At 36.6% G+C, this 20,502-nt stretch overlaps 4 protein-coding genes across 4 annotated transcripts; 2 read left to right on the top strand and 2 right to left on the bottom strand.

Moving 5' to 3' along the window:
• Positions 1-201: 201 nt before the first annotated feature.
• On the bottom strand, positions 202-5,109 carry LOC145898602 (long-chain fatty acid transport protein 2-like). Its single transcript, XM_082987122.1, has 13 exons — positions 4,739-5,109; positions 4,537-4,678; positions 4,254-4,430; positions 4,049-4,148; positions 3,887-3,979; positions 3,665-3,823; positions 3,403-3,527; positions 2,570-2,767; positions 2,214-2,284; positions 2,010-2,136; positions 1,407-1,596; positions 1,235-1,355; positions 202-1,151 (listed from the first exon to the last, which is right to left on the bottom strand). Exons 1-13 carry the CDS (start codon positions 4,909-4,911, stop codon positions 968-970), a joined length of 1,860 nt encoding a protein of 619 aa, XP_082843248.1. The 5' UTR covers positions 4,912-5,109; the 3' UTR covers positions 202-967.
• Positions 5,110-6,823: 1,714 nt separating this feature from the next.
• LOC145897661 (long-chain fatty acid transport protein 2-like) lies at positions 6,824-11,811 on the bottom strand. Its single transcript, XM_082986054.1, has 13 exons — positions 11,559-11,811; positions 11,359-11,500; positions 11,057-11,237; positions 10,862-10,957; positions 10,700-10,792; positions 10,478-10,636; positions 10,206-10,330; positions 9,276-9,473; positions 8,897-8,967; positions 8,709-8,835; positions 8,378-8,567; positions 8,201-8,321; positions 6,824-7,871 (listed from the first exon to the last, which is right to left on the bottom strand). Exons 1-13 carry the CDS (start codon positions 11,729-11,731, stop codon positions 7,688-7,690), a joined length of 1,860 nt encoding a protein of 619 aa, XP_082842180.1. The 5' UTR covers positions 11,732-11,811; the 3' UTR covers positions 6,824-7,687.
• Positions 11,812-11,926: 115 nt separating this feature from the next.
• Positions 11,927-14,014, top strand: LOC145913101 (glycerol-3-phosphate phosphatase-like). Its single transcript, XM_083000676.1, has 6 exons — positions 11,927-11,958; positions 12,130-12,265; positions 12,421-12,548; positions 12,601-12,746; positions 12,910-13,031; positions 13,787-14,014. Exons 1-6 carry the CDS (start codon positions 11,927-11,929, stop codon positions 14,012-14,014), a joined length of 792 nt encoding a protein of 263 aa, XP_082856802.1.
• Positions 14,015-17,394: 3,380 nt separating this feature from the next.
• Positions 17,395-20,404, top strand: LOC145908925 (glycerol-3-phosphate phosphatase-like). Its single transcript, XM_082996248.1, has 6 exons — positions 17,395-17,542; positions 17,615-17,799; positions 17,858-17,985; positions 18,045-18,190; positions 18,399-18,520; positions 19,889-20,404. The coding sequence occupies exons 1-6, from the start codon at positions 17,434-17,436 to the stop codon at positions 20,114-20,116; spliced, it is 918 nt and encodes a 305-aa protein (XP_082852374.1). The 5' UTR covers positions 17,395-17,433; the 3' UTR covers positions 20,117-20,404.
• The last annotated feature ends 98 nt before the right edge of the window (positions 20,405-20,502 follow it).

The following is a 20,502-nucleotide window of genomic DNA, read 5'->3' as shown; positions in this document are numbered from 1 at the left end:
AAACAGGTGTAAAAGTTACCACATTATATTTTTCAGTGACCGTGCTACTGTAACATGTAGACAAACCAACAGGATGTCTTGTACATATTTACTTCAAAAACAAAACGACATTTTTTGATCGAAATTTTTATTGTCATACAATCTTAATCGGTTTGACGTTGCAACAGCAAACGACCAATTACTTCCGTACACGCCGTAACCCCTTGCAGTAATTCAGTCGCTAAGCAAAACTAATTTTCACAAATAGCAAAACAAATTTTTTGCAAGAAATTATGACACACATTGCAACTATCTGATAAGAGTGAGCGTAATAATCGTTAGCGTTGTAATTCAAATCGAAACACGAGTTCATTTTATGTTGTGATTTTAAACGTGACGTTTTCAGCTCTGTCATGCACAACAAATGACGTTGGAAAAAAGTTGATTTCATAAAGATAACAACAAAAATCTTGTTGACATACTGGATTCATGGCATTGTTTGTTTAAAATCTGTGAGTACGCTAAACTCGGAGGTTGATAAACACAAAATGACCAATATAGCGACACTTGTAAGGAATATGTGGCAATATCAACGTACAACTGCTTTTTGTAAATACGCATCCTGAAAATTAGCGACAAAAGTACGGAGTTAATCGTTTGATCAAGAGGTTAATCGCATTATTGTACCCTATATACTGGCATAGCTTGTAAATGCAGAAAGCGTTAGAAGGGCAATAGAACAATAATACAATTGCCTACAAATATGGCTGCGATTATGCATATTTCATCAACATAATTATAAGATTTACAGAACATGCTTTATAAGCGCTGATCATTCTGAAAGGTAGAAACATTTAAAATACGAGGTTGCATCCGACATGATATAGCAAAACACTATTAACATGGTTGGCAAATTAAATGAATACAAAGTTATATGAAAACGATCAGCAAATTAACATTGGACTGGTTGGCAAAAATATTTGGGGTTTTAAACTCGAATGGACCCGTTTTCGAGACCTTGTTGTAGTCCTGGGGTAAAGGGGATGTAGGTTTTCTGCTTGGTGTCCATGAAGTAAATATCATCATCGACCAAACTTAAATCGAAACCTTCCTTTTTTAGATTTACTTTGCGTAGTTTCAGGGTTCCGGTTAATTCCATGCTTTCAGTGATTCTTATAAAATTAGACATGATTATTTCAACCAATTTTTGTCGCAGTTTGTTTTCGCCCACCGACAAAATGCTGAAAATTCTCACCTTATAAACATTGGTCTCGAATACGAGGCCAAATTTTCGCACACGTATTCGTACACAGCCTTGCAATCAAGCTTTTCTCCATCCAACACAACTGTTGCCATTCCAACCCTTCCTTCACTCCCTGCATAAAACAAGTCGTAAGAACGTACAATCGATGCAACGTTGCAATTACCTTTTATCTCTACACCGTACACGTTTGCTTCCTTTATACCAGGTCCTTGAACAACAATATCGCTCACTTCGTTCGTTGAAACGTTTTCACCTTTCCACCGGTAGGTGTCGCCCACGCGATCGCAGAAATGCACGCAGTAATTCTCGTCATACATGAGGAGGTCGCCCGTGTTGTAATATTTGTCGCCTTTCTGTACACACAGTTGTAGCAATGTATTCCAATATTTACATTAAATAATATGTTTCTCTTGCTTTGCAGCAATGTAGTTGTCAAGCATTTAGGTCAGGGGTGACCAACCTACGGCGCATTGCACGATTACTAACATTATACCAGAGCAGAGGTAGTAAAAGAAAACGCACGCCTGCTCATTAACGAAAAAAGTACGGATTTCCAGAGAAAAGTAACTTTAGGTCACTCATGACTGGAAGTGAGTTGTTTAGAAATAAAGCATAATCTACAATAAGTATTCAGGGAATTCAGGCGCATCTAAATTAAGCAAAAAAAAGTAAAAAAATGGCGCATGGTCAGTCATCCAGCAGCCATCCTTCTCCCAAAGCTTTGCAAAATAAAATCACAGCGAAACAATTAGACAAGTTTGTTTACCTTAAACAAGTCGGTTAGAACCTTTTTCTGTGTAAGCTTTTTGTTTCCTTTGTAGGCGGAAATTTGAAATCGTTCATCGATCATTCCGACAACCAACCCGGGTTCGTTAACTCCGGCGTGAATTGCACTTGAATAAATCAAAATCCATACAATGTTACAACGTCGTAAGTTGTTAGAAGACATTTCAAAAGAGAAAAATCTTACAATCCGTTTTTGTCTTTTATAATTTCTTCTGATTTGGGGTCGAACTTGATGAAGGCGGCGTTTCCAAGAGCCTACAGTAAAATCGCATCGTTTTAAACTAAACATAGAACTGATAAATATAAATGAAGTATCAATAAACAATCTTCCCGATTTAAACCATAATTTTTATTTATTGGTCACTGCAAGTCGCTGTTGGGGATTTCCCACAGGTTTATTATTGGAGCAAATAATCTCAGAACGATGCGATGACGTCGTAATGTTGAGTATTTTTGCATGTAGTCAAGCCAAATTGACAGCAACACCCTGTAGTTTTTGTGTGAGAATCGCAAACCTTCCAAAATCTACATCTTATGTACCTTCAAGAGTGGAGTGAATCTACCCACACAACCGAAATCGTTGTGATAGTTGAGGAATGCCACGTTTCCTTCCGTGGCCGCATAAAACTCCCATACGTGAATATGTTGTCCGTAGCGGTCAGTAAACGTTTTCCAAACATCTGGCCGCAGTCCGTTACCAACAACGTGACGAACGTTGTGTTTACGGTCCTCGGGAGTCTACGAATGTAAACTGATGTTAGCTGCACATTTAAATTTTTTCTTACTTTACCAGCGTTTAAAGTTACTCGCGTCAATAACATTGTTTGAGTTGTGAGCAAGTCAATTGGCTAGTTTGTGCTCCGCACAACAACCAGTATACACAGGGCTGCCTCACCGTCCTTTTTTCAAGATTTCTCCTTATTTTTTAGATCGATGTCTTAGAGAATCGTTAAGTTTCATCTTATTTGAAAACAGGGTGTCCTTATTTTCAGGCATTTTTGTATTTTTATCCACAAATTTTTAATATGTTTTGGCTCAAACAACGTTGAATGCCTTTTTACCGAAAACGGTTATTTTGTTGAAATATAAAATGTAGCATCAGCGAATGTAAATCACTTCCTTTTCAGGCTTCTGTATTTTTGGTGTCTTATGGATGGCAGTCCTGAATATACATGAAGGATGTAGCTGACCTATCCATCAATTCCCCCCATGTCATACATTGGCCACAGTCCAACGTTCGGTTGGTTGTATGCTAATTTAACATCTTAATTGTAAATTATTATTTTTCTGAAAAATTTCTTATTTGTAACTCCACCATATGGGTAATGTCTGACATTATTTAATCAGTTTATTTAATGCCATATATAACTTACTGTTGGCTGACTGCACACATAACGCATTGTCTCCCCAATGTACTGAATCACTGTAACATTGTATTTGCGACAATCTGGCCAGAAGTGACTTGCTGAAAACTTTTTCCTCAGCGCCAAAGTACAACCTGAAAATAATAGAACAATTAAACTCTTTGGTTTAAATAAGATTATTACTTTCATTGGTTGCTTTAAAGTGAGCCTGGTACACTAAAACAAATACCTTCTTTCAACGGTAAGTCACACATTACCTAAATAAGATTACCTGTTGTTAAAACCCCACAAAAACCTATAAGGGCAGCTGCACTGTGGTACAGTGGCAATGCAGTGTACACAACATCCATCTGAGAGAACTTGCATAAGTCGAATAGGAGTGCTCCTGACCAACATTTCCAGTAATCAACATTTACAGCTTTCGGGAGTCCTTTTTTAGATATAAAACATACAAGTTAGCAAATGTATCACAGATGACATGTGTTGTAATTGCCTGTAGTTCCTGATGTGTAAATATAACATAAAGGGTCACTATACATGGAATTAGCTCTCCATTCTAGAGGAACATCTTCAGATGTTTGTGAATCTGAAAACAAAGTTTGAAAAATATTAGAAAAATTGTCCTTCGAATAAAAATTACAAAACATTCAATTACCAACTAGGTCCAAAAATGACTGACATGTGTTGGTTTTCTTTCCATACACATACACTTGTATGTTTCTCTCATTTAGATCTTCCTTGATTTGTTCAACTGCCTGGAGATATACAAAAATTATTGCTGCATTTTTTTCACTTGTGAAATACATAAACAACATGTATTTCAAGTGAATATGTACAAAACATAAATAACATGTATTTGCCTCTAGAAGTGCTTCATCCTGACCAACCACCAATACTTTAATGTCAGCTAAGTCAATACAGTGAAGCAAAGACTTCAACCGAAGATTGGTATTTAGGAATGCAGTTATTCCACCCAAAGCGGAGCAACCAACCCAGGTTGCAAGAAAGGCAGGTTCATTGAACATCAACAGGCCAATCTTAAAAGGTTGCATCAAATAGGTTAAATCCAAATCTTTGATTGACCAAACACTGACAATTAACAAGAAAATACTGAAATTTCACCCAAAACAAAAAATTGTATACCTTATCTCCAGTTCTTACTCCAAGTGAGTGAATAGCTCTACAGCACTTGTTTGACCATAATAACATCTGTTTGTATGACCATTTTTCATTTTCATATAGAATAAATGGATGGTTAGGAAATTCTTTGGCCTGATCTTGAAGCCTAAAACCAAAAGTCATATACTATTGCAATGTTCATGGAACAATGACTCTTTATACTTACTTCCCATATAAACGTATCTCTGCCTTTTTCGCTTTTTGGAGCTTCCGAAACAGTTGGGCAAAAGCCTTTATGTATTGAATATCTCCAGTTAGCCAGGGAAGGTACATAGCTAAGCTTTTCCATAAAAGGAAAAGGCAAATGGGCGAACATAACACAACACTTAGCCAATCCATTTGATAAAACTTATATTGATCACCCGAGACAACACTCAAGAAAGGTTGGGGCTTGCGGAACTTTTCTTTTCTTGTACGGAATTTCCGTCACTGTTGCGACACTAGTTTCAGACACGAAGAGAGATTCTTCTATTCGTTGAACAGTGGGAGTCAGACGTTCGTAAAAAACAGCTAAGCGTCCAATGCAGTCGAAGCAACTGCACCACTCACGCGCGGAAGTGGACTGATGTATTCTTGTGAAGAAAATTGCTCCCTTTTTCGCCTGGTTGAAGCGAAGCTCAATTCGTGTCCAGCAAAACTGAAACTTTTTGCGGCAATGTGCAATCAAGCGTTAAATGTAAATATTGAAAACAGGTCAGGCGTGACCACAAAACCTGGTCATCATTTTTAACAGCGGACTAATATACAATCATGAATGAATTCCTTGGTTTATTCATTACAATAAAAAATAACAATTTGCAACTCATATTAACTAGTTATCAATATTATTTCGTCAAAGTAATTGTTAGAATCACACGTATAGAAAAATCAGGCTATTATAAACGCAATTTTCAAGCTGAAAGTTTACATACACCAACTACATCTTGGGTTCCAACCCCGGTGTGGTCAAATTACGGCATCGTCGCGCTGCATTTTAAAATTATGTAATGTAGTCATTCCACCCGAGCAAAGTCCATTGCCTAAACCTAAATAGAAAAATAGAAAACATCTTCATACACTTTTCGGACTTTGGACCCAAAAGGTCACTTTCGAAACCCAAAAATCGTATGCAAGAGATTTGGTTCAGAACTGGAAAGTACTTTTAGGTAATAATTTAACTAGTCATCTTTTGATTTTTAGGACAATTTTTTGGAAACCGCAAACACCTAATAAAGAACAACGTTTCTTTTTGATAACTTATTGCGACGCTCCCAATGCATGTTGTCAAGCACTATGGTGTAAGTAAGCATAATTCGCTAAAAGAAAATCATTCCCAGAAGCAAAAGCAGACTCGTTTACTTCGTATATATAGTAAAAAATCTAACAATGTCAAAAATTTACTTTAACACGTTACTCGCAAGTGGTTGTTACATAAACAGGAAGCAGGATAAAATCCGAAAAACTGATTTTGTTCTTTTGGTTTCAGTTGCGACTCTAAGGCAATTTTAACGAAATAAATAAAATCATAATAATATTTCTAAAGTATGTTAAACTCACATCACACGTATAGAAAGGATAGGCAGGCGTCACGAACAAGTCGGTAATTTACATACCGTGGCATGTCAGCACTGTATTTAGAAATGATGTGATGAAGTCACGCCACCCGAACAAAGTCCATTGCCGAGAATGTGACGAGAAATTAGCTAAAATCGAAAATGCCATCATTCACTTATCGGACTTTGGACTCTTGAGTTCAGCATTGCCGAAACCCAAAAATCTCATCGAATAATAATATACGATTGCCCAGAAAAGAGTACGTTTTGTTTTTTCGAGCAAAAAAATACAACGTTCGTTGTAAACCTTACATTTTCTATCTAGGATACAAAAGATTTTCCGCACATAAGTTTTTTTTGATGTTTTATACCACTGTGTAATCGCTTTTAAGAGTGTGACTTATAGTATAATATAATTCTTTCCATGTGGAAGAAAGGTTCCGAACACACTTTGACATAACTTCTCTTACTCTTGATTATACCAAATATTTTACTGGTAATATTGGCAATCATACAAAAGTTGTGAACCTCAGCAGGATTACGGAAACTCAAAAGGGGAAACAGAAGATCAGTGTCAGTGCGTTATTTTATTATTTATATATTTAATAGAAATATTAATGTCGCCTATTGGTATCATCAGTTTCTGTCTAATGAATAACAATTTTCTCCTTTCTACAGGATACATTCTTGCAACGTTTCTGTAACTTACAAGATACACGTATATTTCGATAAAAGAAAAAAGAAATTACTAGAACAAATGTTTATATTGTCAAACAATCTTAATCTGTTTCATGTTTCGAGAGCACGCGTAACCTCAAGTTTTTTCAGTTCACGCCGCAGATGTGGTGTTTCAGCCACCCAGGAAAACTAATGTTTGATATAAACATTACATAGTATAACACACAGTTTACAAACCCATGGCAACACATACAAGAATCTAATTAGCGCCAGCGTATTAAACGTTGTACAACAAATGCAAGAAAAATTGTGTTACCGTATTTTGTTGACTGCATATTCCCAAATCTATGCTTGCACGAAATCATCGCTTGGTTGATACAAAAATGAGCAATCAAATAACACTTTTTGCGAAACATTTTGCAATATTAACGTGCACTGGATTTCGCAATATTAACGTGCATCCTATTCAACACATTATTTTGCAGTCTAGGCAAAAAAGGGTGAGAATTGTCCCATCCGGCAAGTATAAGTAAGTACCATGTTACATAGTTCGTAAAAAAATAAAGGGTTAAAAATGCAACACAACTTTAATATTATTGTCGAAATAAAGCCGCGATTATACACAGTACAAGCAATATAATAATGTGATTACGTTTACAGAACATTGTACACAATCATAACCATTGGTAGTTAAAAAGGATAGTATATACAAAAATGTTTAGAAAACCCAAGGCATCCAACATATGAAACAAATTGTCACATCAGAGTAAAGGTAAGATAATTAACACGAAACCAATACACAAAAATCTTAACATAAACCAAACTATCATGGAAAGCATATGTGAAAAGATACAAAATAAGGAATTAGATTTACGGCCTTATTTACTGGAAGAATGTTTGCAATTTTAAACTCGAACGGACCCGTTTTCGAGACCTTGTTGTATTTCAGGGGTGAAGGGGATGTACGTTTTCTGCTTGGTGTCCATGAAGTAAATATCATCATCGACCAAACTCAAATCGAAACCTTCCTTTTTTAGATTTACTTTGCGTAGTTTCAGGGTTCCGGTTAATTCCATGCTTTCAGCGATTCTTATAAAATTAAACATGATTATTTAAGCCAGTGATTCCCAACCTTTTTGTGGTTGCGTACCACTTAGAGGCAAAACAATTTTCGACGCGTACCTAGTTAAGTGTTGCAAAGTAACCCAGGAGATAAAGTAGCGAACATTTTGAGATCACTTACAATTTTTTTTAAATTCCAACTATATCCGCAAATAACGAAAAGGTGCTCGCGTACCACCTGGAATGCCTTCGCGTTCCACTAGTGGTAAACGTACCACCGGTTGGGAAACACTTATTTAAGCCAGTCTTTGTCGCAGTTTGTTTTCGCCCACCGACAAACTGCTGAAAATTCTCACCTTATAAACATTGGTCTCGAATAGGAGGCCAAATTTTCGCACACGTATTCGTACACAGCCTTGCACTCAAGCTTTTCTCCATCCAACACAACTGTTGCCATTCCAACCCTTCCTTCACTCCCTGTATAAAAAGTTTGCACCAAGTCCAACATATACTGGCTATAAATTAGTGTTTACCTTTTATCTCCACACCGTACACGTTTGCTTCCTTTATTCCCGGCCCATGCACGAAAATATCGCTCACTTCGTTCGTTGAAACGTTTTCACCTTTCCACCGGTAGGTGTCGCCCACGCGATCGCAGAAATGCACGCAGTAATTCTCGTCATACATGAGGAGGTCGCCCGTGTTGTAATATTTGTCGCCTTTCTGTACACACAGTTCAAGCAATAAATTATTTTTTTCTATTAATGCGTTTCTGCAACCGCTGCTTGTACTTTGGAGCATTGCTGCTTTTGGGCGATTAGATTTGCAAGAAATACACAGAAAAAAACAAACAAAGTCCTTTACCTTCAACAGGTTGGTTAGAATCTTTTTCTCCATGAGCTTTTTGTTTCCTTTGTAGGAGGAAATTTTAAATCGTTTATCGATCATTCCCACAAGCAAAGCAGGTTCGTTAACTCCGGCGTGAATTGCGCTATTATAAATTAGAATAATTTTTTTTAGATGTTGTTGAAGGATAATAAATAGAAACTTACAATCCGTTTCTGTCTTGTGCAATTTCTTCAGATGTTGGATCGAACTTAACAAGAGCGGCGTTTCCAATAGTCTAGAAAAACGGTGTTGTGGCTGCTTTTCATGCCTTTTTTTGATAAAACTTTTCGACCATAATTTTTGTTTGTTGGACAAAGCAAAGTTTAGAGGGTATTGTTTTCATATTGGGGGATTTCCCACAGGTTGATTATGCGGGATAGCAATTTATTAAACCTTAATAATTCAACCGCCCAGACGATTTGCTTAGATTGTTGTTTTAAACCACTTATGGCTTTACATGCAGTAAAACAACATTAACAGAGTCTACGATACGTTTCCCTTCTCGGTTGTTTGTTGATAATTACAATTGCTCATCTCACTTACCTGCATGAGTGGAGTGAATCTGCCGATGGAACCGAAGTCGTTGTGATAATTGAGGAAGGCCACGTTTCCTTCTGTTGCCCCGTAAAACTCCCATACGTGAATATGTTGGCCGTAGCGTTCCGTAAAAGTTTTCCACACGTCTGGTCGCAGCCCGTTACCAACAACTTGACGTACTTTGTGCTTTTGGTCCTCAGAGGTCTGCGAATATAAACTTGCGATAATTTCTCAAGGTAATATTTTACTATTTTGTCATTTTTTCGGGTTATTTTTAATACAGTCACTATCATATCTCCCAAATTTGTAAATGTAAGACTGATACGGCATTGAAGTGCCGTATCAGTCTGTATATGTCCACGAACTGATTGGGGGTTGGTGAGTCATTATCAACACAACGATGCCGCAGAAACGATGCCGCAACACGAAGATGCCACTAACGTCATACTGCCTTTTTTCTTTGACCGTCTTGCGCTTGTTTGTTGTATTGCATTGTGTTTATTAACACCTGGTGAAGCGAGAGGTACTCGTGAAAGTTAGTGTGCATTTTTTAATACAAAAGAGTGCCAAATCAAGAGAAATCAGTTCGTAGCATATCTCTAAATTGGTTGAAGAATCAAAAGAAATAACATATTGAGCTCAGGTCGCAGAACAACAATATACGATTTATCTCTGAATTTTGCACGGAGGTATACATACTAAAAAACGTAATTAATTAACGTAAAAAAACATCACCGCTGATAATTACTTTCACGTCGCAGCAAGTGCTTAGTCTTACATTGGCTTCAGGGCATATCGAAAAAAATGCACAATTTTTGACATTTGGAGTCCAAAGTCCAGATGACTGAAAACGCTTAATTCACCTGTTGGTTTGTAACTTTACAATATATTACATACATCGTGTAGTCAGGTTATTTAAGGCCGTAGGTTACTTACTGTTGGCTGATTGCACACATAACGCAAGGTCTCCCCAATGTACTGAATCACTGTAACATTGTATTTGCGACAATCTGGCCAAAATTGACTTGCTGAAAACTTTTTCCTCAACGCCAAAGTACAACCTGAAAATAGTGAAACAGAACAATTAAAATCAAAACTATTGTTCAGGTAAAATTATTGATGGTATCAGTTGTTTAAAAGTGAGTCCAATACTCAAAACAAATTCCTTCATTGCATACAATAAGTTGCGTGTCGAAAAAAAGATATACCTGTTGTTAAAACCCCACAAAAACCTAGAAGGGCAGCTGCACTGTGGTATAGTGGCAATGCAGTGTACACAACATCCATCTGTGATAACTTGCAAAAGTTGAATAAAAATGCTCCCGTCCAACATTTCCCGTAATCAACATTTACAGCTTTCGGAAGTCCTTTAATCATACATAAATTTACATGTTTGCAAATGCATCACATATGACATGTGTTGTATTTGCCTGTAGTTCCTGATGTGTAAATATAACATAAAGGGTCACTGTACACAGAGTTGGCACTCCACTCTAGAGGAACATCTTCAGATGTTTGCGAATCTGAAAACAATGTTTGAAATATATTGGCAAAATTGTCCTTTGAATAAAAATTACAAAACATTCAATTACCAACTAGGTCCAAAAATGACCAACATGTGTTAGTTTTCTTTCCATACACATACACTTGTATGTTTCTCTCATTTAGATCTTCCTTGATTTGTTCAACTGCCTGGCGATATACAAAAATTATTGCTGCATTTCTTTCACTTGTGAAATACATAAACAACATGTATTTCAAGTGAATATGTATAAAAACATAATAACATGCCTCTAAAATTGCTTCATCCTGACCAACCACCAATACTTTAATGTCAGCTAAGTCAATACAGTGAAGCAAAGACTTCAACCGAAGATTGGTATTTAGGAATGCAGTTATTCCACCCAATGCAGCACAACCAATCCATGTTGCAAGAAAGGCAGGTTCATTATACATCAACAGGCCAATCTTTTGAATAAAATAGGTTGAAAGGTTGCAGAAATAGGTTGAAACATACCCTTTGATTGACCAACCAGTTAAAGTTAACAAGAAAATACTAAAATTTCACCAAAAACAAAACATGGTATACCTTATCTCCAGTTCTTACTCCAAGTGAGTGAAGAGCTCTACAGCACTTGTTTGACCATAATAACATTTGTTTGTATGACCATTTTTCATTTTCATATAGAATAAATGGATGGTTAGGAAATTCTTTGGCCTGATCTTGAAGCCTAAAACCAAAAGTCATACACTATTGCAATGTTCATGGAACAATCACTTAATACTTACTTCCCATATAAACGTATCTCTGCCTTTTTCACTTTTTGGAGCTTCTGTAACAATTGGGCAAAAGCCTTTATGTATTGAATATCTCCAGGTAGCCAGGGCAGGTACTTGACCAAGCCTTTCCACAAAAGGAAAAGGCCAATAGGCGCACATAACACAGCATTTAGCCAATCCATTTGGCAAAACTTATATTAATTACCCAAAACTACACCCAGAATAAAAAAGAAACTGAATCGGCAAATACACTCCACGCAACTGTGCTGAACTGGACTGATGTACGCTTGTGAATGAAGACAACTATGCCCTTTTTCGCCACGTTTAGGCGCAGCTCAATTTGAGTCAAGCAACTTTCCGCAAAACTTCTTGCGGCAATGTGCAATCAAGCGTTAAGTGCAAATAACCGGTCAGACGCAGACCATCGAGTATCCTATGATAGTATCATGAAAGCATAGTATACTCTTTTGGTAGTGCAACGGCTCCTCTTTTCTTTGTTTCTTTATTTTCTTGGAGAACCTCGGTCACGCATGATTGGACTTTGAATCCTTTGCTTTGTTTTTTTTGTTTATTTCTGAAGGCACCAAAAAAACAATAACACCAAATCAAGAGAGGAATATGTTGCCAAACTATCATCATTGGGGTTTCCCTCAGCCAAAGAAAAAATATTTGGCACGGCTTACACAAGTGCTTTGTACCTGAAGCATGTGGCAAAGGTTTATTTCTGTTTCACAGAAATTTATTTTAAACCTATACTGTATACAAATGTCACAAGACAAAGAAGTTTATAGATTTATTTGATCCAATGCATCTTCTTGCATAGCCCAAACGTACTAATAACATTTATACACAACACATGTTTTCCCTGTAGATTGATACAAAGGTCTATGTTGTTGGAAATGAAAGCATGGGGAATGAGCTTGATGAAATGGATATCAAACACTTTGGTATTGGACCAGACAATGTAACACATGGTCAAGACTACAATGAAGTCAAAAGGTAGTATGTAAGTTACATGTTAGTTTAATTTTTTTTTTGTTACTTTGCTCAGATGGACACTTGAACCTGATGTAGGTGCAGTATTGGTGGGATTTGATGGACATATCAGCTTCACAAAATTGATTAAAGCTGGTTTATATCTACAAAACCCAAACTGTTTATTTTTAGCCACCAACTTTGATACAAGGTTGCCAACAGGTAATGTCTCACTTTTTGTATCATGTATTTTGCACATGTAAAAAAGAATTTTCTCTCGTTTTTAAACTTAAAAACCTACTCACAGGAACTTAATTTAGCATTATAAAATTAATAAAATATTTGCGTGTTAAAAATTCTTCCAATGTATGTTGATTAATTGCAGGTGACTGGCAGTATGTTATCCCTGGTACAGCGTGCATGGTGAATGCAATAACAACCATAACTGGGAGACAGCCTGATGTTTGGCTGGGTAAACCTGGACAATATATGTTCCAATGCATTCAAGTAAGTGAAGGTGCATGTCTGCAGAGCAAACGTGGTGGTAAGAGTGCGATTCGAGTGGAATGAACATTCTCATATGCTGTAGCAAATACGTATTTGCCACAAGCACAGATGTGTAACTATACCCTTGTACACGGAAGCTTTTGTTGGAATTGTGTTTGTTCGCGGTTTTGGAGTGTCCAATTATGTTTGTATTAGCGGCGTCTTTTGTGTTGAAATAATGACCTTTAGCAGTGGCCTCAATCGTAAATCGCGCCAATTGGGGGATGTATTATGCGAAATACCATGCTTATTCACTACAAACGCATATAGGCAGGTAACCTAACATTTTATTTGGGGGGGATGGATGCACAGATATGTCACACAAAACCTGTTGGCAAAATAAAAATTAAGGACATCAAGTACGCTAGTCAAAAATCAGGTCATATCCAACAAATAGGGACAACAATATTTTCTACGACGTTTGTAAGGACAAATGTTACAAATGAAGTATGGTGAACATGCACATCAATAATTATGTAACATTAAAGATTACGCCTGAGACTGTTTGTCACCATTAGTGAAATTATGATTCTCCTGTGAGCTGCAGACTGATGGCGTCTGTTAAGACCTTGTCAATAAGTGTGACTATAGTGACAATGCCGGCCAAACGTCCAGGCAAAGACGTCCACTTTGTGTTAAATACGGCCTCCGTCATCTCACTTACACTATTGGCTCCATTTTCCTCATAAATTATGATCTTGTTTGATGTTTTTCAGAATACTTTTGACATCAATCCCAGCCGCACTATTATGGTGGGCGACAACATCACAACGGACATTACGTTTGGAAACAAAAACGCGTTGAAAACGATGCTTGTTCTCACTGGTGGACAAACCGTGGCAACACTCGATGCTTTTCTAAAAAGTTCGAATTCCGAAACGAGAGAAAATATCCCAGATTACGTTTTGCCATCTCTAGGAGATTGGGCCAAATTTTGTTCGTAACTTAATGACCACAACAGTTCTTGGTAGAAATACAGTTTTACAATTAGTTTTAAGCATTGAACAACAAATGCAATGCATTTGGAGCTCCATGATATTTTATCATGAAAGGTCGACTTACTGAAAGTTTCATGTGTTTACAATATAGCTGAACTTCTGGAAAAAATAACGTATCGTTATTTCTTCCAACGTTTTGACGGCAATAAGGCGAGACTTCATTAGGGTAATACCACACAACACCCAAAAGCAATAAAATGAATAGGAAACGCCAAGTTGAAAAGAGGTACCACAATAAGGCTACAACAAGTTGTATACTGCGGGAAACTCTTCTTTGAAGTTTACTTATCCGCTGTTCTCGTGAATTTGCAGTATTTCAAGGAGGGCCGTATAGGCACGTACGGAACAACCAGTGTTCCGCTATGGGCGTTGCTTCTTTCTGCGTTATTGTCGCACACGTTTGTGTTGTCCTTTTGTACGTGGGAAACCGGTCATGAATATAATATACAATTCCAATATTACATTTTTCATATTAATATTCACTGTGTTCGCTACAACATACTAATTTTAAAAAAAAATTTCAAAGAGAGATTTTGAAATACACCCAAACAAAATTGTGTCAAACTTATAAACAATGCAGCCAAGAAATCATATAAAAATAAGTAATGGTTTTGTGAAAATACAACCGTTAAAATATTACCCAGCGTACAGTACAATGTTTGCAAATTGCTATCTTGCAAAATTTATCCCCGTTTGGTACCCATATTGCACTGGGGACTGGGAAGAAAAATACGAGCAAAACATAATTCCCACTATTTTAAGTTTTGGATCGTACCATATTTAAATGCAATGGATTGTGGTTTAACGTTGATGCATAAAATACATCTCCGACTATAACACAAAGGATGACAACCTGTCCCCTTACATTACACAGCTTTTTATCGCTGTTTCCAAAAGCAGTTGTAAACTTTCATTCCTTTCACAAAATTATTGCTGTTCGCCTTCAAAAGAAAGGTCTTGCCGTAATAATTCACACAATTAAATCCTAAAAAGTTTCTAAAATAAATTCTGCATCAAAATGCAGGTTGCTGTTTATGGTCCTGATGACCTGGTAATCCTTGCGGTAGCACTTTTAAGTTATTGCGACACCTGACTGAAAGACCGCTGGGACAGTAAAATGTTTTCTTACTTCTTGACCAGAAAAATGTAGTTTGACATAAACTATTAGAATCATGTGAAAGTTATCGCATTTTCATGACAAAGATGGACGAAAAGATAACACAACATAGGGGAATGAACACACATCATAATAACTTACAAAGAGTGATTGATGTCTATTAGCCTCAGAATGAAGTGCGAACAGGTAACACGTATTTAAACAAGTCAAGATGAAAAAGATCTGTCGTCGAGCCGGAGGCCAGAAATCTGTGCGAGTTCTGCCGGAAAGCCTAACTCTGCATCCTTTGGCCTGTCTGTGTTCCTATAATGCGTGAAGAATTAAATTGGGATATGTACGGGTGGTGCTTTACAATATTAAAGAAATATTAATTTCGCCAGAAATGCATCGTCATTTTTTGTGCTAAGAAAAGAATAAAAACAACTAAAATAGCACCGTCGAAAGACCTTTCCAAATGTTGGTTAAGTGAAAGTATACTAAAATAATGTCCTTTCTTACAGTTTCCGATGGATCCAATTTTGGATTACACATGTCTCTAAATCGCAGCATCCAGGTCCACCATTAAAAAATACTTAGTGATAACCCAGGATGCACCGTAAGTTTGGTTTGCCGAATTTATTCGGCCGAAACTAAGGTTTTTACTGCATGTAACGCTGATATGCAAAGTTTAGTGCAGATTGGAATTATTGTTCAAACTGTACGAATGTGTTCGTTTTATTTGTTTTTTGTCACCGAAATAATGAAAATCAACTTTGAGCAGTTGGTACAGCAGTCGAGGTCATTCTTTAAGTGCCCAAAAAAGGCTGTATGGTAGGATATGGATCCAATCCAGCACATGTTTTGTTTAATTTTGATGCGTTTAAGGAGGTGGATACAAAAATTAGTTTCGGATTTTTCAGCCCAATTTAATCGGTAACTTTTGCCGAATATTCGGTTTCGGCCGAATAAAAAAATTGCTGTTTCGGTGCATCATTAGTTATATAACGACACTACATAAACCAACTTCCACATGAAAACGATGAATGAGCAGTTAATCTGTCATTTTGACTGAAAACATGAACATAACCTTATCCTGTTTATTGTTATACTCAACACACAACATTACCCGAAGAGAGCTAGGCTACATTCGACCCAGACCTACCTGGACTCATCAGTAAAGCTTGGTGTGACTATTGCAGACGATCTTGCCAGTCAAACACCCAGGCATAGTTTTTCACATTGTGGTGAATATACAATCACCGTCACAGCATCAAAGTGATTGTAATCAGACAGATAAAAACAAGCACAAGTTAAACCAGTAGTGGCGGCTAGCCAATTTAGGCCTTATATGTAGATACAGCGACCATGCATCTACCTATTGCTTACATAATTTATATTTTTGGCTTCATGTTGTTATATGTAACAAATAGGATGTAAATCATATGCATAAAAATATACAATTTAGCAAAACTCCCAGATTGCAGAAAAGGCATTTATTCATCACAAAGTTCGTGATACACAGTCAAAGATACAGTCAATATTCAATCTTTCCTGACAGCGCAAACCAATATGGTACAACGAGAAGTTGTTGTTTTTACGCCATTTTCTATTATGATGTGTAGTATGTTAGCTTGCGCAATGCGCTGGCCACGTTTTCGGCACAGAGTTTGTGTAAGGTGCACTTATAGTTTGGTTTGCGGAAACTCAAAGAAATGATTCTGTTTGCATTTGGATTTAAACAAGCAATCGTCTATTCTAAACGGAAAACCACGTCATGTGATATTGGGACTCATAATTTGGGAGATTTGTGATACTAAATCGATTGAAGAAATTATCCATAAAACTTACTTCACATAATCTGGCAACATCCCTTCCGGTGTTTTGTTGTTGGGACTCTCCCTAATCTATAAGTGTGGTAATAGATCAAAGGTCAATCATTGACGCTGGCATTTACATTCAGCTTGCTATATCTGCTGCAGTTTATATTGAATCTGTCTGGTTTGAACTACAGATTGCTGAATCACAAGTAAAAAGAATTTCAATAACAACAAGATGTGGTTAATTCTTGGAATTTTAACAATGCTTGAATTAGTATTACAGATGAGGTCTGCAACAAGAAACACCAAAACTCTTCAGTTTAACCCCTGTCAACTTCTATGCTATAAACTTTTTATGTTAGTAATATGGAGAAGTTTACATGCATTTTTCACTTAATATTTCAGAGTGCAAATCTGTTTTTTTCTTAACTTATTGATGAAAAATACCAAATATGCAACAAGCTTTTTCTAAAGAAGTGTTTAATAAACTTATTTCCTCTTGTGACACCTTTCTTTTTGACTGTGATGGTGTGATTTGGAAGGGAACTAATGCGATTCCAGGTATGTAAAATTAATACTTGTGTGTCTAATGTCTTGAGTCTTTCAAAATAGTCAAAAACTATATGTATGCAGGAACAGCAGCGGTTGTAAACTTCCTTCACAATGCTGGGAAACAAGTTATATTTGTGACAAACAATACCACCAAATCAAGAGATGAATATGTTACCAAATTATCATCATTGGGGTTTCCCTCAGCCAAAGAAAAAATATTTGGCACATCTTACACAAGTGCTTTGTACCTGAAGCATGTGGCAAAGGTTTATTTGCAAATTATTTAAATCTAATGTAAATATGAACGTATGTTTTTCACTGCAGATTGATACAAAAGTTTATGTTGTTGGAAATAAAGGCATGGCTATGGAACTAGATGAGCTCAATATTAAACACTTTGGTATTGGACCTGACAATGAAATATGCAGTCAGGAACACAGTGACATAAAAAAGTAACATTCTAATCCATGTAGATTGTCCACTATTATTCAGTTATTCTTTCCCAACTCAGATGCACACTTGAACCTGATGTAGGTGCAGTATTGGTGGGATTCGATGGGCATATCAGCTTCACAAAATTGATTAAAGCAGGTTCCTATCTGCGCAACCCCAACTGTTTATTTTTAGCCACCAACTTTGATGCTAGGTTGCCACTAGGTAATTGATACTTCATTATATTTTTTTTAAAACCAGTTAATAACAAAAAAAAAGGGTACACAAAATGCAAAAAATTTTTTACAATATTGTTAAAAACTTATATTAATATAAACTATGTTTTACATACTAAAGTAAATAAATGCTTAGTCAAATTACAGCTTTATTCAAACTATGTAAGCTAGCTTTAATGCATGTCGAAAAATTGCAGGTGACACTCCGTATGTAGTGCCTGGAACAGGATGCATGGTAAGTGCAGTAACAACTGTAGCTGGAAGGCAACCAGATGTGTGGCTGGGTAAACCTGGACAATATATGTTCCAATGTATTAAGGTAATTAAATTTTATTTTTACACTTTAACATCTTGAATGCTCATGAACAATAAATATGTAAAATGGCATGGGCACCGATAGGACTATTGAGTCAGGTGAGTAGAATTTACACAGCATTTTTGGGGAATTTTTACTCATTTTAAATGTTAACTTAACTTGCAATCACGAATTAGTTTGCTGTCAGGAGACAATAAGGGGCTACAATCAAGTTATTCTCATGTTTTTCAGCAATACTTTCAAAAACCTTTATATTTATCTATAAACCCTGGTTGGCCTTCTAACGAAAAGGTTAAATAATGTGAGAAACCTTTAAGGTTGTGGAAGTTTCACTAATTTTTGACGATGAATACATCGGTTTGCAACCAAACGTTAAAATACATGGGCCTACCTTTGTCAAGATACAGATAATCGACAAGAGTTGCCAAACTTATAATTCACGAGGCAATTGAAAGCATTTGAGTATTGTTTGTAAACGTATTTATTAAACGGAAAAATGTTTTCATAGCAGAGCAGTCTGCGTCAGGTCAGATAAAGAATACAAAAACGGTCAAATCTTTGTGGATTTTGTTTACAAAAGGTCATTAAGTGATCTATTTACGGAGGCGTTTTTAAAATGACAGTGAACAACATTGGAAAATAACCCGTGGTTACATAATTTACAACACTTTTTTGTGATAATTATTGTCAAATAGAAGTGAATTAACTTAAAAATAGCTAAAATTGCGGCCAATTAAAAAAACAGCCAAACGCGAAAACTACCCGCCAAACGGTTTAAAATTCGGGCCAAACGGACAACCCTGATCTGCGTGAATCGCCACTAATAACTGAAAGAAGTGTTCTTCATGCCGTTTTTTTACATTTGGCTGATTCTCCCTTTTATCTTCCTTATGACGAAACAGTTAACTTGCATCACGCCACTTTTTGTTTCCACTTGACCCGATGTATAACCTTGCGGTGTTCATGCAACTGATTTATTGGATAAATTTAGACACCAGCAGAACTGTTGTATGCGAATTGTGTTCGGATAAGTAAAATAATTTAAAGAATATCACAAAGTAAACTTGAACCATGATGTCCCAAACGTTGATTATCATTCAAGTAGCGTTGCCTTAGTTTGCGTAAGGACACTGCGCATTGGATAAAGCGGCATTGGTCACAAACAAGTTCATGTCTTGAAGCTTTCGAGAGTTCACAATTCTTGTGGGGTTTTGTGCATGAGAATGCCATTGTGCACAAATTTAATCATTCCGAAATTACGAGCTGCGAATTGAGTTTCAGTTGGGTGAAACCGTTTGCAACATAATCGTTGTGTGCGCAAATCAATTTTGAAGTTAGTGTTAACACTTTTATCTCGTTTATCTGTTTCAGAGAGTTATTGATATCGATCCCAGCCGTGCTATTATGGTGGGGGACAACATGAAAACTGACATAGTTTTTGGAAAGCAAAACGCGTTAAAAACGTTGCTCGTGCTCACGGGTGTCGAAACTGAAGCCACACTCAATTCTGCCCTAGAAAGTACAGATTTGGAATCCAAGGAAAAATCTCCTGATTTCGTGTTGCCATCTCTTGGAGATTGGGCGGAATTTTGTTCGTAACATGTCCACCGTGACTTTTAAGTTTTACGAGTAGTTGAAATTCTGGAGCTTCATGTCATCGGTACATCTTTATGTTTTAATGTAGTTTCGAATTGCATTAAATGCTCAAATAAACTGTTTGTGCTTTGTGGAAATGAATGGTCTGACAAGCAGACAAACGCCTATTTGCTATGCGGTGTACCACCTGTTGGGGCAGATATTTTCTGACATCTATTATGTAGGTCTATAATATTATCATATTTTCATTGGACAAACACCAAAGTAATGTATATCTTGGCAAAACAAGTATTGTCCACACCTGCAGCATTTGTCATCGAAATAACCTTTGCCACGGTTGGATAGTCACAAGGTCTTATAGAAACAGAAGAAGCCACATGTCTGTCTGT

This window comes from Ascidia mentula, chromosome 1 (genome assembly GCF_947561715.1).
Source record: "Ascidia mentula chromosome 1, kaAscMent1.1, whole genome shotgun sequence".
In the NCBI taxonomy this organism is placed as follows: domain Eukaryota; kingdom Metazoa; phylum Chordata; class Ascidiacea; order Phlebobranchia; family Ascidiidae; genus Ascidia; species Ascidia mentula.
This window is presented reverse-complemented; position numbering and strand designations above follow the sequence as displayed.